Consider the following 15,867-nt stretch of genomic DNA (forward strand, 5'->3'; position numbering starts at 1 on the left):
AAATAATTTTTTTTTTACTAGTTTGCACAAGTTGGAGACTGCGTAATGGTATATGTATTGCAGCTGCCATATGTTTGAGCTATTCATATTGATGAGAGGTTCTGAAGCACTTAGGAACTCGTTTTGACAAGATGGTCACCTATACTTGGACAGTTTGCTTTTAGAACACCCATAAACTGCAGAGTAAATTTTGGCCGACAGTTAAGTACCCGACGGTTGGCAATTTTTTTAAAGAAAGTCTTGCGTCCAACCAATTCAATCGGTCTAATACCGGCTAAAATTCCTGATCTTCGAAATGTGTGTAAGCACTACTACCATTCATATTCATACTGATTTATGCTTAAGTCCAAACAAAGTATCGACCGCCTAAAAATGCGGAGGCTCTTACCCCCGCACTGAGAGACATTTAATGATTACTTAAGTCACTCCTTAGTGACAGATTTTCATAGAAATTCTGCACTAAGGAACGGCTTAAGTAACCATTAACCGTCTTACCACAAAAACTTTTAAACGTCAGTTTAAGCCTTGTCTAAAAAAATGTCAAATTATGACGTTGACATTATGGTTCATTTTGCAGCCAAAATTTTTTTAGACTAGTGTAAAACAGGCGTTTAAGTTTTTGTAGTAAGGCCATAAATGTCTGAGTGTGTCCATTAGTCTACAAATGGTATAAACAGATATTAGCATGGTTTTTGAAGCCTAGTGGTTTTTAAATGGCACCCTCATAGTTTAATTATCCACAAGTAGATATAATACAAATAACAGGGACCTAAACTCAAATTAAACGTATTTATAATTAAATTATTTTGGACGAAAACTAATTAATTTATGTTTATCGCTGAATTCGTTGGTCTTAATCTGTCGTTGATTGAGACAAATGGTCCCAAAGATTGAATGAACGAATTAACGGAAAAATACTTGTATTATGTATGTATACCTAAAAACATCACTTTACAGTCTTATAACTTAATATTGAGAACAGGATGTTCATAATCTGTCTAACTTTTTCCCAACTATGTTGGGGTCGGCTTCCATTCTAACCGGATGTAGCTGAGTACCAGTGTGCTACAAGGAGCTACTGCCTATCTGACCTCCTCAACCCAGTTACCCGGGCAACTCAATACACGATGTTATTATTCCTACTACACGAGTATGTTTGTTACTCTAATTCATTTTACTGAAAAAATTTTGATGTGGCTATGTACTAGTCGGTAGCTATGAAATGAAATGAAATCCTTTATTTTGCAAGTTGGACATTAAATCACTTTTACGCGTCATTTTTAAGAACGCTGAGGTCGTCATTTCCTAATGACTGATCCCTGAGAAGCAGTGGCGGATTAAGAGTATCCGAGGCCCTAAGCACAGAGCCTGTGTAGACCCTCTATTGCTTAAATGGAAATGGAAGGAATGGAATGGATGAAATGAAATGAAATCGTTTATTTTGCAAGTTGGACATTAAATCACTTTTACGCGTCATTTTTAAGAACTCTGAGGTCGGCATTTCCTAATGACTGATCCCTGAGAAGAAATGCCGAAACAAACTCAAGGGTCATAGTCTCTTTTAAAGTCCAAACATGTTATAAATCAAATAATATTACATATGTGTGAGTGCTATCATTTGTTACATACTTTTATCTAAGTGCTGGAAATATGTATGTAGGTTCCTCACAACGCGTTGTGAGGAACCTCTCCACCAACCAACCAGCGTGGCATCAACCAGCGTTTCTTGCGTTGCAACGCAAGAAACGCTTCAAAAAACTTAACTAACTGTCTGTAAAAGTAACTTTCTGTAGCTCAAGCTTTCAAGACAAAACTACTGAACCGATTCCAATGATATTCGGTGCCCGGGTAAAATAGAGCCTGAAAAAGGACGCAGCCTTATTTTGTCCAGGTACGCACGTACTTCAAAATTCAGCTGCAACCTATGAAAACATCTAAAAGGCAAATCAATTAAAAACATAAACATTTTCTCAACTTTATCAATAAAACCTAAACCAAAAAGCGTCTATTTCCAGTAAAAACTGCAGTTTTTCTACAAAAAGAACGACTGAATGAATGAAATGAATGAGTAACGACAACTGTACGTGTAGGCGGGAGTGACAGTTCGCTTCGAGTCTAATTGCCGTCACGGAATGAGATTTATATCAATTTGCTACTAATACTTTAATACTGGGAAGAGAATTGGGAGATTTGGTACACCTAGTATTGTTTTTAACACGCTTTTTTCGCCTGTATGTTACTATGTAATGGAATCTTTTTTTTAACGTCGCCAAAAAATCATCAAATCACTCCTCCCGCTGTGGGTTAGCAGCGGTGAGGGAGTGTCACACTCTTACTGACTAAAAACCGCCGTGTTCCGTCGTAGGCCTCTCATATACCAGGGTGTATATGTAAAATAATGATGTTTTAGAGTTAAACTGATGATGGAGACGACATAAAAAGGTTCACTATAGCTTTATCAACCCGTGCAGATGCATAATAGACCACACACGTATTAAATCGATATTCTTAGATAAGCTAAGATAGAAATGCAATTTGAATTAGTAGTTCGATTATTTCCCCAAGGATAACGTCTCATTCATTTGCGTCCTATGTTTTTAGAACAATATATTGTGAACTAGTGAATAAGCACTGCGTGCTGAGGGATCTACTTCAGTTCATTTTAAAAATGTAAAATGAATAATGGCTGCAAAATGGACCTACGATTTCTACGTCATAATCTGATTTTTTTTTAGACAAGTGTTAAACTGAAGTTTAAAAGTTTTTTGTGGTAAGACGGCTTGTGCCTAAGGTTATCGACGAGAACGAGGTTTTGGAAGCCAAGCTGATTAATATTTATTTGTTACTACATAAGTAAGTGCACAACTAACAAAAGTATGTTCATACTTATGTAGTAAACAAACCTTGTCGTACTTCCTCATCTCTTCTCCTTCGTGTCCCTTCCCACACTACGAGCCGCTACGATGGATCGTTCACTGTTCGAGCTGTGAGACTGTGGAATTCCCTTTCACACTCGATACGCGAAAGCCAATCGTTGGATGCATTTAAGAGACGAGTAAAGGAATACTATTTATCAAGATGATATTTCTATTCTTATACAAGCCGTTGATTTGCATCCGTGCCATATTCAAGGAGGCAATTATGCTAATGATTCTCGACCCAAATCAATAAAAAAATTGGTACGTAATTTTTTTTCGGCATTCCGTAAATGTCATCTAGCCTTATTTAAACTTGGCGCGTATGTTACTGGCGTTAAAACCGTGCTGCGCCCTCACACAAACGCAAACACAAAGCATACGCAACGATCACTCATAAATTTCATTCATAAAATTGGATTACTTCTGAAATACCACGACATTACAATGACAAAAAAAGCAGTGCATATTAGTTATTTCCCATCTACTGTAATTCCAATCGATTATATACGTATTGTATGTCCTCCTCCTGAACTATGGCACAAATGCAAATCAACAGCTTGTATATGTATATTATATTATATACTAGCTTCTGCCCGCGACTTCGTACGCGGATCCTGTCCCTTATGCCAGCGACTACGGGGTCAGCAAAATCAAAGATCTGAATAGTCGCAATAGACGTGACCATAAGGATAAAAGTAGTGATTCTAATTAGTCCGCATTTAAGTTGTGTGTGGCAAAAATATTACACGTATTATTACGTAAAAAAACATTAAATAGATGACAAAGTCGTGGTGACTTAGTGGAATTCGTGGTGGTTAAGTGGGTAGAGAACCAATCTCTCAAGTATGAGCGTGCGTCTTTGATTCCAGGTCTGGCAAGTGCCTGCCAATGCAACTTTTCTAAGTTCGTATGTACTTTCTACGTATATTTTGGATACCAATGACTGTTATTTGGAGGGGATGTTAAACTGTAGGTTCCGACTGTCATTGAACATTCTTGGCAGTCGTTATGGGTAGTCAGAAGCCAGTAAGTCTTACCAAGAGGTGTTGGGTTGAGCGGGTAACCGGGTTGTGGAGGTCAGATAGGCAGTCGCTCCTTGTAAAACACTGGTACTCAGTTGCATTGTGACTGGAAGTCGACCCTAACATAATTGGGACAAAGGCTCTTGAGATAATAACGACAATAATAATGAGATATAGGCACCGCAGGATATCTGAGGCTGATGACGGGGAGTAGCAACCCCGCGGGGCTATATATACTGAGTTCTCCAGGGAGTGTATACTGTCCCCCATCTCCGGCCGATCGGAGTGAACCATGACGGGGGTAGGTCTTACGCCTCTGGCTTGGCTTGGCCGTCCAGAGTGGAGTCGCTAGAGCAGGATTAGTAGCCCTGCTCGGAGGGAAGGTGCCTCATGGTAAGCACAGAGAGCGCGTAATCTGCGTTTAAAGTCCGCCGAGGTATCCTCACCCTTCAGCCGCTCATGTCCCTGTTGCCCCCTTGTTGCTATTCAGTGACTGGTTCCCGGGGGCCCAGTAAGTGAGGTGGCGAGTCTCCACCTGCCGTTTTTACATGTACCTAATACATTGTCATCCACTAACATCCCATCACAATAGCCCAAGTAGTTTTCCTCCATAGTTAGCAATAGTTTAGCACAGAACCGGGGTATGTCTTTTTTTTAACGACGTCCACCGGGGATTGTCCTTGGGTTCATTTCTATAGTGTATAAAGGGATAATCGTCGGTTTTTTGTACCATCTCATTAAAGTTATCGCAAAAGGGTTTCAGCGTGTTGGCTTCGGCCCCACGTTTGCCTCCCAAAAATTCGGAACTCTGTAGTCCCGAGGTCTGGAAGAGACATTCAAAATGATAATGAGATATAACGCAACAAAGTTAGAGAGTGGGGGCTCTTGACGCCACGTCTAGGTATGTAAAATTTGTACTAAGCAGTGACTTAATACGAAATTCAAGCGTTGTTGTATCTTCGTTATTATTTGTTTGTGAGAGAGAGAAAAGAAAAATGCGTGTCCATTATTTTAGGGTTATCTAAAAGACGGACAAATTACTTTTTTTGATTCACCATACCTATTTCATAACATTCATTTCTATACATTTCAAGTGTAGTATTGCTCTTGAAGTTCCACATCAGGTGTTCCAGATCTTCAATTTTTACCAGTCAACAGAGAGTGCTTATCAGATTGAACAACTTTTGCTAAAACGTCATACCTCTATATGCTATAGTCTAGCTGGGCCCCTGGAGTTCCACATCAGGTGTTTTAGATCTTCAATTTGTATAAGTCAATAGAAAGTGCTTATCAAATTGAACAACTTTTGCTAAAACGTCATACCTGTATATGGTACAGAGAAGCTGGGCTCTTGGGGTTCCACATCAGGTGTTCCAGATCTTAAAATTTATTATCTCAGCTGAAAATGCTCATCAAATGAAACAATTTTTGCCACCGCACCATATTTGTATCTCTTATAGTTTTGTTGGTCTGTTGGAGTTCTGCATCAGGTCAAGTTTCGAAGATAAATTATAGCCTATATGTTGACCAGGCCTAATACTGATACAACAAAGAAAAAAAAATTGAAATCCGTTCAGTAGTTCGGAAGATTAGCGTGTACAAACAAACAGACATACAGACATACAGACAAACAGACAGAATTTTTTTTTTGGATTTGTGCTCCATTACTGTTTCTAAACCCCACCCAATTATTACTTTTTTCATATATTGAATGTACAGACACAATTTTTTTACAGATTTATTATATGTATAGAAGATATATTATATTCTATATGTATTATGTTTATATATTGTGTAGCTCTATTACATACATATGATTAGTTTATTGTTATTTAATATTTGTTTAGTATTTCATATTTGTTGTGCACATATAATTGACCCTACCTCTATCGAATATCTCTATCGCTTTAAGGTTGGCTGTAAGAGAACCCAATTCTGGGTTAAGCTCGCCGTTGTACATAACTGTCTGTATCTCGTATGTATTTACTGTTTAGTGTGCAATAAAGAATAAGTAAAGTAAAATGTCTACATAATATAATGAAGCCGAATAGTCTGTTTTATTGAACTCGCTTATTTCAGGAACTAAGTACTCGACTTACTTTAAAAATCGTTCACCGTTAGATACATTTATCCAGAATTTTATCCTGGAGCGCGAATTTTCCGAAACCGCGGGCGACAGCAATTTTTTACCTAAAAAGAGTAGGTGCAATAACTTGAACTTTATTCCGTGGAAACCCAATCTATGTATATGCCTAGGCTATTTTCGCCACAACCGAGTGCAATCTTGTTCAACTGCATTGTTGCTTGGTTATAAATTGACTTGAAAAAGTAACAGAGAATTTCCAGACGGTAAAACCTAACTAGCTTGATCGATCTTAGGACTTTAACCCTGGACTCTGTGGCTACCAAACTGCTAGCATGATAGTCCACTAGGTGCCTACATAAACTTTCTAGAAATACCCAATATTTCTATCTATTTTATATCTGATATTTTAAATAAGTTTTCCTGAAATGGTGTCTTCTATATAAAATTCCTTCACTCGACTGTATTTAAGTGATTCTGAAGGCGAGATTTGCAGCACTGTGACTTCCACAAATGTACATATGTCTTGTCTAGGTACTAGGTCTAGCGAACTGTAACAAACTGTACAAAATTTGAGAAAATTCGGTTTGGAAAAGTGGTCCAGGACGTGGGTGAATCCGAAAAAAGAACATCTCCATTAGTGAAAGAATTATAAAAATCGGTGGTCCCGTTCAAAAGATAAACCTTCTACACACTCTTTAAGTTCGGAAAATAACCGCAAGAAATAAAGACATAATATAAATTATTATAAAATAATTACGTAATGAACAATATCATTAAAATTATTTACGCAACTGGATTGCAAAATAAAAGAAAACCTTAAACGGGCGTATGTTAACTGGATCATAATAATGCTAGGGTTGTCAGTAGCAAGGGGGTTTCCTTAAATATGCTATTTTGAAGGTCATTTTATAGTGACGTCTTAAAGAGGACTTTTCCGTCTTACTTACCACAAACACTTTTAAACGCCATTTTAACACTTGTCTAAAAAAATGACAGATTATGACGTTGAAATAAGGTCAATTTTGCAGCCACACTTTTTTAGACAAGTGTTCGACAGATGTTTAAGTTTTCGTAGTAAGACCATTTGAGTCTCACGCATGTTTTAATCTATACCTACTAATAATTCTTCTTCTATTCTTTTTTTTCGAAATATATTCTATTTGTTTGAATACGCTATCTCAGGTTCTAATGATCCGGCTTGATAAAATATTTCGCTGTTAGTAAATATACCTAGCAGATTTATCGAAGAAGACCACAGGATAATTTTATCTAGGTGCGAGTAGACGCAGGGGGAGGCTACAGACGAAAACTAAACATATTAAAGTAATAAGATATACTTACATAATAGCATGTACACCATATGGGATGTATATCTGAAATTAGCAAGTAACTAGGTTGAGGAGGTCAGATAGGCAGTCGCTTCTTGTAAAGCTCTGGTACTCAGCTGCAGCCGGTTAGACTGGAAGCCGACCCCAACACAGTTAAGAAAAGGCTCGGGAGATGATGATGATCTGAAGTTAGCAAGTTTGCATCATTTTAGGCCTTTATTAAATCTCAATTTTAGTTAAAATAATATGACATTCATTCATTAAACTGTTTAAAAATTAACAACCCTACGCCTCACAAATCAGGTTTCACACAGGGGATTCCTGCTTCACATTACAAATTAACACGTAAAATCCGAAAACCATTAAAAATAGACCTTTAATATGAATAGAAAGCTACCGTTTTTCCCCACAATCCTCCCTGATTTACATAAGATTTCCATTCGGGTAGCTATATAAGGGTTTCTCAGCGAAACAGGAGTATCATTCGAATTCCATCGTTCATTCCAAGATGTTCAATCAAACTCAGTTGTTTGTTTTTCTCGCTGTATTCACTACGAGCAGTGTTTTAGGGAATAACAATGATGTTAAGGTAAGCTTTAGAAATGTGTTAAGTTTAATATTTGTAAAATATTAGTTTTCCTAAAGTTTTACCCACATCTTAAGGGAACTTCTTCTCATCCATCCTCCGAGCCTTTTTCCCAATCATGTTGGGGTCGGCTTCCAGTCTAACCGGATTCAGCTGAGTACCAGTGCTTTACAAGAAGCGACTGCCTATCTGACCCCCTCAACCCAGTTACCCGGGCAACCCGATACCCCTTGGTTAGACTGGTGTCAGACTTACTGGCTTCTGACTACCCGTAACGACTGCCAAGGATGTTCAATGACAGCCGGGACCTACAGTTTAACGTGCCATCCGAAACACAGCCAATGGTGTCTAAGATATACTTAGAAAGTACATACAGACTTAGAAAAGTTGCATTGGTACTTGCCTGACCTGGGATCGAACCCGCGCCCTCATACTTGAGAGATTGGTCCTTTATCCACTAGGCCACCACGACTTTTTCTCATACCCGGGTAAAATATAGCCTACGTCACCCGGGGATAGTGTATTCGGTTCTGCTGTTTGTAGCATTGAGTGAAAAACAAACGAATGTTTCCTCCTTAAAATATTCGTAAATAGTAACTTTTCCCAAAGGACCTGCTTCCCACATATTGATAGAAACGTGGTCATAAAATTATTACTGTAAAGTTTTACTAAAATCTATTTAGTATTTTGTATTCAGAATTCAGTATTTTGAGAAATAGATTCGTCCACATGACTAACGTTTCAATATTATGTCACAACTAGCTTCCTCCGGCGATTTTACCCTCCTCTCAAGGGAACCACTTCCGCCCACAAGGATAAAATACGGTACGGCCTTCCTTTATAGATGGGCCAACACTGAAAAAAAACAAATCGGTTCAGATATAAGCGCATTCCAAACGAACTATTCATCTTTATAATGTTAGAAGCATCAAGATAATCAATTCTTTAAGCATTCTGTATGTTATACCTACAGGTGGTAGTAATAATAGTAAATAGATAAATCTGCCTCCCTCTCCCCAATAATCTATTATGACTGTATCCTTAACATGTAAATATTCACAGGATGGCGCAGCGAGTGGAGCTCACAGCGACCGACTAGGTCTTTGGTTCGGTCCCCGGCTAGGCAAGCGCTCGCTCAGGATATCTACCGAAGATAACAGGTATGAAATGGTGGATATTAAGCTTCATCATCTGCCTAGGCGTTGCCCAACTATGTTGGGGTCAGCTTCCTGATCGGAATACCACTATGTCACAAGGAGCGATGTCCTAAGACCTCCTCAAACTAATCACTTACGCAACATGATATCAGTTGGAAAGTCAAGTTGTCAAAATTTCTGATCTCTGACTACCCGTGACGTCTGCCAAAAATGATTACCTGGCCCCGCTAATTTACCGTACCATCTTAAACATGAAGGAACTCGTTTTTGGATGGTTACTACAATAAAATTGATGATCGATAGAAAATTTTAACTGTCTTACAATCACGGTTCATGTCATATTCATTTTCCCAGCAAAAAACACACAGGAAGTGGTGAAGGCCGGGCGTTTTGGGGGCTGTCTTTTGTTTTTGACGTTCGAAAAGTGCTGATTTATCAGCCTAATTTGAATAAACGTTTTTGAGTTTGAGTTTGAGTATGGAGGCCTAAATACTGTAGTTATTACATGTTACGTTTTCAGACAAGCATTCTTCAAATTACTCGAAGCCGCCGACGCTTTGAAATACTATTACGACCAACTACCTTATGAGATGCAAGCTGATGAACCTGAAACCAGGGGTGAGGAATTATATAACTAGTACCTAGCTGTCTCTTTCGGTTTCATCCGCGTCCCGTGGGAACTTCTACTGGTACACGGATAAAATATAGCCTATGTTACTCCGGAAGAGTGTAGCCTTCCAACAGTGAAAGAATTTTTTTAATCGGTTCATTCAGTAGTTTATCAGTCAACAGCCATTCCATGCTGGTCAGTTGGTCATTTCGAAGCCAAAAATGCCAAACAATTATTTTTCTCTTTACCTCTATAATTTTAGTTTACTTAGCAAATCTTACTAACAATATCCATGCGATAGTAACTCCGTTTCTAAAACTCTGTACCAAAACCAATGAGCCAATTTTCATGAAACTTACTTGCCTAATCGATTTTCAACCAAAACAACCGCATCCAAATCAGTCCATCCGTTTAAGAACTACTGTGCCACAGACACATAGCAGTAACACCTATAACACCTCTTTTTACACGCTTTTTAATAGCTTCACCTGTATGTTTGTATGTTTGTAGGTTTGTAACCGACTTCTTTGGGCGCGATTTTTTACATCAGAGTTTAAAAATAAACCTCATCCTATTCTTTCACAGTCACCAAGAAGGTGATCTTCACCCCCAAGTTAGGCAGAAGCCTCGCATACGATGACAAGAGCTTTGAGAACGTGGAGTTCACGCCCAGACTCGGCAGGAGACTGTCCGATGATATGCCTGCCACTCCCGCTGACCAGGAAATGTAAGTATCTATAGCCATAGAGTACCTAAACGTGCAGTCAGCAAATAGTTTGATCGGGCCTTTTTTTTGGGAAATCATCAATTATGACTCGCTGTGGGTGCAGCGTGAGGGAGTGTCACAATCTTACCCCAACCTACCTAAAAATCTAATCTAATCTAAACCCACCATGTTCCTTCTGGAGCCCTTTGTGTACTAGGGTAGCGGTAAATGTTTCGCATGATCCCGTAGTCTCTTAGTTTGTTCGGACTCATAAATCAGTAGGGAGATGAATGGTAGTGCTGACATTGCAGCGATCAGGTAACCGACCTTTCATCATCTGAATAGTTTTTTCGAAACTATGTTGAGGTCGGCATTCAGTATAACCGGATGCATCTGAGTATCTTTGTGCTACTTGGAGCGACTGCCTACCTGGCTTTCTGGATTCAGTTACCCTGGCAACCTTTGGCAAGACTGATTATCAGCCTTTCTGTTTTCTGACTACCCGTAACTACTTCCAAAACATGTTCAAATGACAACCAAGACCTACCAATTTAACGTGGCTTCCAAAACACTGCGGAAATCTTTATAACCAAATCGTGCTGCTGCTACTTAGCCAAGAGCTCTTTCTATTTATTTATATTTTCTACTCCAGGTACCGCCAAGACCCTGAACAGATTGACAGCAGGACAAAGTACTTCTCCCCAAGGCTCGGCAGAACCATGAACTTCTCACCACGACTCGGCAGGGAACTGTCTTATGGTAAGCGATTATTAACTAACCTACATAATACTTGACGTTTTCCCGCGATTTCACCCGCGTCCCGAAGGAACTACTGCCCGTACCGGGATAAAATATAGCCTATGTTTTGTGTATATGTAAAGAATTTTCAAAATCGGTCCTGTAGTTTTTAAGTTTATCCATTACATTTTATTATTACAAACAAACAAACAAAGTTTTCTTCTTTATAATATATATATATATATATATATATAATAGTATAGATTATATAATTTGGAAAATAAACAAACAAAAAAATCGATATTTTCTCTATAATATAATACTTGCATAGTCAGTAACTTTATTAATTGAATTCATCATTATTGGCAAGTCTACCTAAGCAAAATATCATCTGCCTAGCCTTTTCCCAGCTAGATTGAGGTCGACTACCTGTCAAAAGGTATTACCTGTTTAAAAGTATTAACTGTTACCAGAATATTGTTAAAAGCGACTGCCTATCTGACCTCCTCGATTCAATCCATAGATTAGAGACTGGTCTTAAGAATTTGGTGACGGGAAGATTTGAGAATTTGTAATGTTTTTTTTTTTCAGATATGATGCCAAACAAAATCAGGGTAGTGAGGAGCACAAACAAAACGCGATCAACATAATTTGGAGCAAAAACAAGACGCAAAGCTAGTCTAACCTCAACATTTTTATAAAACGTGTTATTTTGGACGAAATAATGTACTGTTTTGTATAATAAGTATTATTAAATAATATTAAAAATTAGTATTTTGTCGAAATAAAGGACTTAAGATATATTTTTTATATTTCATTTATTACCTACATACAATGGGTCTTTACAAGCTCAACACCTGTAAGTACATAAATAAATTAATAGTTAAAAAATACTAGGAAAACACGACACAAGACTTTTCTATGTCACGATGTTCCATCATGAAGTTCCAGTTCATATCTTCCGGCTCCATCATCAGATCAGTTCGACAGTACCATATTATTGTATTGTCATCAGAACTACATACAGCTGCCAATTTTCATGACGCTACGATGCTTGGAAGATGTTTAAATTGGTTACCTTAGATTCCATTACATAGTTACATACAGGTCGACCTAATAAAAGCGCAAAGCAGCAAACCAATTCTGATACTGAAATGGTAAATATATTTTTATCAATGTACGTAGGTATACTTAACCCTGACTTGATAATATAGGCACATTGCAGACTAACCCTACAGAAGACCCATCATCATCCTCCGAGCCTTTTCCCAATCATGTTGGGGTCGGCTTCCAGTCTAACCGGATTCAGCTGAGTACCAGTGCTTTACAAGAAGCGACTGCCTATCTGACCTCCTCAACCCAGTATCCCGGGCAACCCGATACCCCCCTACAGAAGACCCGATGGTTCGCAAATATTTTTTTTTAAAGAAAATCTTGATTCCAATCCAAGTCGGTCTGATACCGGCTTTTCATCTTCATACTGATTTATGAGCCCAAACAAACTATCGGCCGACTAAAAGTTTGCAGTATGCGGGTCGTACTCTTTGAAATATTTATTTAGATCGGGCACTACTGACCAAAATTTAGTTCTTATCAGGTTAAAACAGTTCAGTTTTAAACGAATTCCGACTGTCGAGCGATAAAATATTTTATGATGAAATAAAATCAAATATGTAACCTCTATTTATGAGTCGAGCTGCGATATGTATTTCTTATATTTTTCTCTAATATGTAAGTAACTATTTTATACATATCACTTTAGCTAGAATAAAATAAAAGTAAAGAAAAAAACACGCTTTTGTAATTATGCACGTAAAAATCATTACAAGACTTTTCCATCAAGTCCAAACACAGCTATGAAACGATGTTCCATCATGAAGTTCCAGTTCATATCTTCCGGCTCCATCATCAGATCAGTTCGACAGTACCATACTATTGTGTTGTCATCAGAACTACATACAGCTGCCAATTTCCATGACGCTACGATCCTTGGAAGACAGTAAAATTAGTTACCTTAGATTCCATTATATAGTTACATACAGGTCGACCTAATGTTAAAAACATGATACTCAAGCCCCATTCAATTGTTTTCAGGTTACTCCATATTCGTTACGGTGAACACCTATGTTCTTCTCGCAGCTGACATGGCTGATTTCCGAAGCATAGCAAAAAAATTCGGCCCCTCCAACTTGGCTGATCAAATCGAAGATTTAGTTCAGGACAAATTCGGAGACGACCGTGATGAACAGTCAGACAGAACAGCTGAATATTCTGACGACGGACAATCACAAAGTCAGATTGTTCAGTCTTATGAAGTCACTACAGAAAGACCGAATTATAATTTTCAGACAGACCCACAACCGAAGCCTTTTCGTAGTCAGAACCGATATAAATTGAAAAGTGCACCTGCGATACATTCCCTAGTTGCTGCATCCCCGATAGTACCACCAGGCTTGAATTTAGATGAAATCGTTGAAAGAGTGAAGCAAAAACTTCAAGAAGAGCTGCTCAACCGCAAGCCCGATGTTCAAGATGTTTTAAGAGATCAGAATGTCAATGCACAAATGGTAAACACAGCACAGCCTGCACCGGTACAGAAACTGCCCCCACCACCACGGCCACCTGTCAAAAAAGTGAAGAACGTCTTTAAACTAACTGGAGCTGACAGTCCGGCACAGCTGCCAATCTATGAAACACCAGTTAACGTAGCTAAAGAAGAACAATACGAGACTACTTACGAAGAACATGACAATAAATTTGTACCAGGACTCGATATTCAAGGCCAACCAGTAACACCAGATACAGTAAAAAAGGTTAAGTTCCTCAGACCAGAGCAAGGAATTATGAAGAAATTGAGGTTTGTGAAAAAAGTCGCGATGCCAGCGAAGCCGATACAAAGGCAGCCTGTAGCACAAGTACCACAGATACCACATATACAAGAACCAAAATTAGTACAACAGAAGAAGGTGTTACAGAAACAGAGGCAGAGACTAACAGCGCAGAAACCAATGAAAAAGAAACGACGAATCCGTGTTTCGGGACCAACAACCCCACAAACGCAGCCTCAAAACGCAGCTGCAAATGCGGCTGAAAATGAAAACATGGGAGTTTCACCAGCCCCAGGTATATTCGAAGCTGTAGATTTAATCAAATCTAATGACAGCTACGAAGATTACGTCACACCGGAGAAGGAAGAAGCTTTTGAGAGCGATGGTGCGGACACTGCTCCTACAGTACCAACAGCAGTAATCGCTCAGAAATTTAAAGTAACACCGACTATTCCAACTAAAGCTACATTTGCTATAGAAATGGAACCACTAGCTGAAGACATAGAAACTCCACCGAATGAAGAAGTTGAGGAATACGCGGATGAATCACCAGAAACGACCACTATAGAGCCTAAAGCTAAAACTGAAAGCATATCGTTTGAAGAAGGTGAAGTGGACCCTAACGCAACGACAATTGCAGAGGTCACTGTAAAGGGTCAGACTACGAAAAAGATTAAAATGGGTACAATGATACCTACAAGAGAGTATTATAAGCAAAGCAGTCCTAATTATTATGCGAAATTGCCGACAATTGCTGAGAAATATAATTTCCAAGAGCCGATACCAGAGGCGGATAGGGTGCCTGAAAATTTGAAGCCTATAGGAAGTCCTCCTTCAAGTATTAACGGGAAAGTTATACTTATTTAGATTTAAGTTATATTTTCAGTAAAAATTGTTGGAAGTCTTTTGTCTTTTTTAACCGACTTCCCAAAAAGAAGGGGGTTTTCAATTCATCGGTATCGGTATTTATTACTAGCTACTGCCAGCGGTTTCACCCGCATCCCGTGGGAACTACTTCCCGTACCGGGATAAAAAGTAAAGCCTCGATAAATGGGCTATCTAACAATGAAAGAAATTTTCAAATCGGACAGTATTTCCTGAGATTAGCGCGTTCAAACAAACAAACAAACTCTTCAGCTTTATAATATTAGTATAGATTTTTTGTGTATGATCACTATCTGTAGGTCCCGGTTGTCATTGAACATCCTTGGCAGTCGTTACAGGTAGTCAGAAGCCAGTAAACTCTGACGCCAGTCTAACCAAGGGGTATCGGGTTGCCCGGGTGGGTTGAGGAGGCCAGATAGGCAGTTGCTTCTTGTAAAGCACCGGTACTAAGCTACATCCGGTTAGACTGGAAGCCGACCCCTAACATGGTTGGGAAAAGGCTCGGAGAATGGATGGATGGATGTATGATCACTAATTACTCAACCAGTTCATCATATCTTCCGGCTCCATCATCAGATTAGTTCGATAGTTCCATATTATTGTATTGTCATCAGAACTACACACAGCTGCCAATTTTCATGACGCTACGATCCTTGGAAGATGGTTTTAGTTACCTTAGATTCCATTATATAGTTACATACAGGTCGACCTAATAAAAGCGTGTTACAAACAAAAGGTGATTGTTTGTTAATAAAATAAGCAAGCTTAAGCACGTTATTAATTGTTATTTAATTTATTATTTATTGTATTTACTCAACTGTGTTTGCTTAAGTAATCGTACAATGAAAACCATTGACAAAACTCTCGCTTTTGTTATTGACAAATGGATTTACAGTTATATATTGTCTGCGGTTATGGTCTTTTATTTACGGTTTGCTAAAAGATTCCCGCGATTTTTCTTGTTTGAACTTTATTGCTTTTGGTTAAAAATCGAAAAATACGG

At 38.6% G+C, this 15,867-nt stretch overlaps 2 protein-coding genes across 2 annotated transcripts; both read left to right on the forward strand.

The window, feature by feature from the left end:
- The first annotated feature begins 7,843 nt into the window (after window positions 1-7,843).
- LOC124644545 (PBAN-type neuropeptides) lies at window positions 7,844-11,954 on the forward strand. Its single transcript, XM_047183986.1, has 6 exons — window positions 7,844-7,943; window positions 9,003-9,100; window positions 9,618-9,715; window positions 10,293-10,434; window positions 11,066-11,172; window positions 11,743-11,954. Exons 1-6 carry the CDS (start codon window positions 7,863-7,865, stop codon window positions 11,799-11,801), a joined length of 585 nt encoding a protein of 194 aa, XP_047039942.1. The 5' UTR covers window positions 7,844-7,862; the 3' UTR covers window positions 11,802-11,954.
- A 31-nt stretch (window positions 11,955-11,985) lies between these two features.
- Window positions 11,986-14,846, forward strand: LOC124644380 (titin-like). Its single transcript, XM_047183692.1, has 2 exons — window positions 11,986-12,010; window positions 13,246-14,846. The coding sequence occupies exons 1-2, from the start codon at window positions 11,986-11,988 to the stop codon at window positions 14,844-14,846; spliced, it is 1,626 nt and encodes a 541-aa protein (XP_047039648.1).
- The last annotated feature ends 1,021 nt before the right edge of the window (window positions 14,847-15,867 follow it).

This window comes from Helicoverpa zea, chromosome 30 (assembly GCF_022581195.2).
Source record: "Helicoverpa zea isolate HzStark_Cry1AcR chromosome 30, ilHelZeax1.1, whole genome shotgun sequence".
Lineage (NCBI taxonomy): Eukaryota > Metazoa > Arthropoda > Insecta > Lepidoptera > Noctuidae > Helicoverpa > Helicoverpa zea.

What these genes read in the sequence shown, in the direction of transcription:
- LOC124644545 (XM_047183986.1), top strand. Translation starts at nt 7,863, where the DNA reads ATGTTCAATCAAACTCAGTTGTTTGTTTTTCTCGCTGTATTCACTACG. An exon ending in GGAATAACAATGATGTTAAG is followed by an intron (nt 7,944 to 9,002) that starts GTAAGCTTTAGA and finishes AAATATTCACAG; the next exon opens with GATGGCGCAGCGAGTGGAGC. An exon ending in CGGCAGGGAACTGTCTTATG is followed by an intron (nt 11,173 to 11,742) that starts GTAAGCGATTAT and finishes TTTTTTTTTCAG; the next exon opens with ATATGATGCCAAACAAAATC.
- LOC124644380 (XM_047183692.1), top strand. Translation starts at nt 11,986, where the DNA reads ATGGGTCTTTACAAGCTCAACACCT. An exon ending in TCTTTACAAGCTCAACACCT is followed by an intron (nt 12,011 to 13,245) that starts GTAAGTACATAA and finishes AATTGTTTTCAG; the next exon opens with GTTACTCCATATTCGTTACG.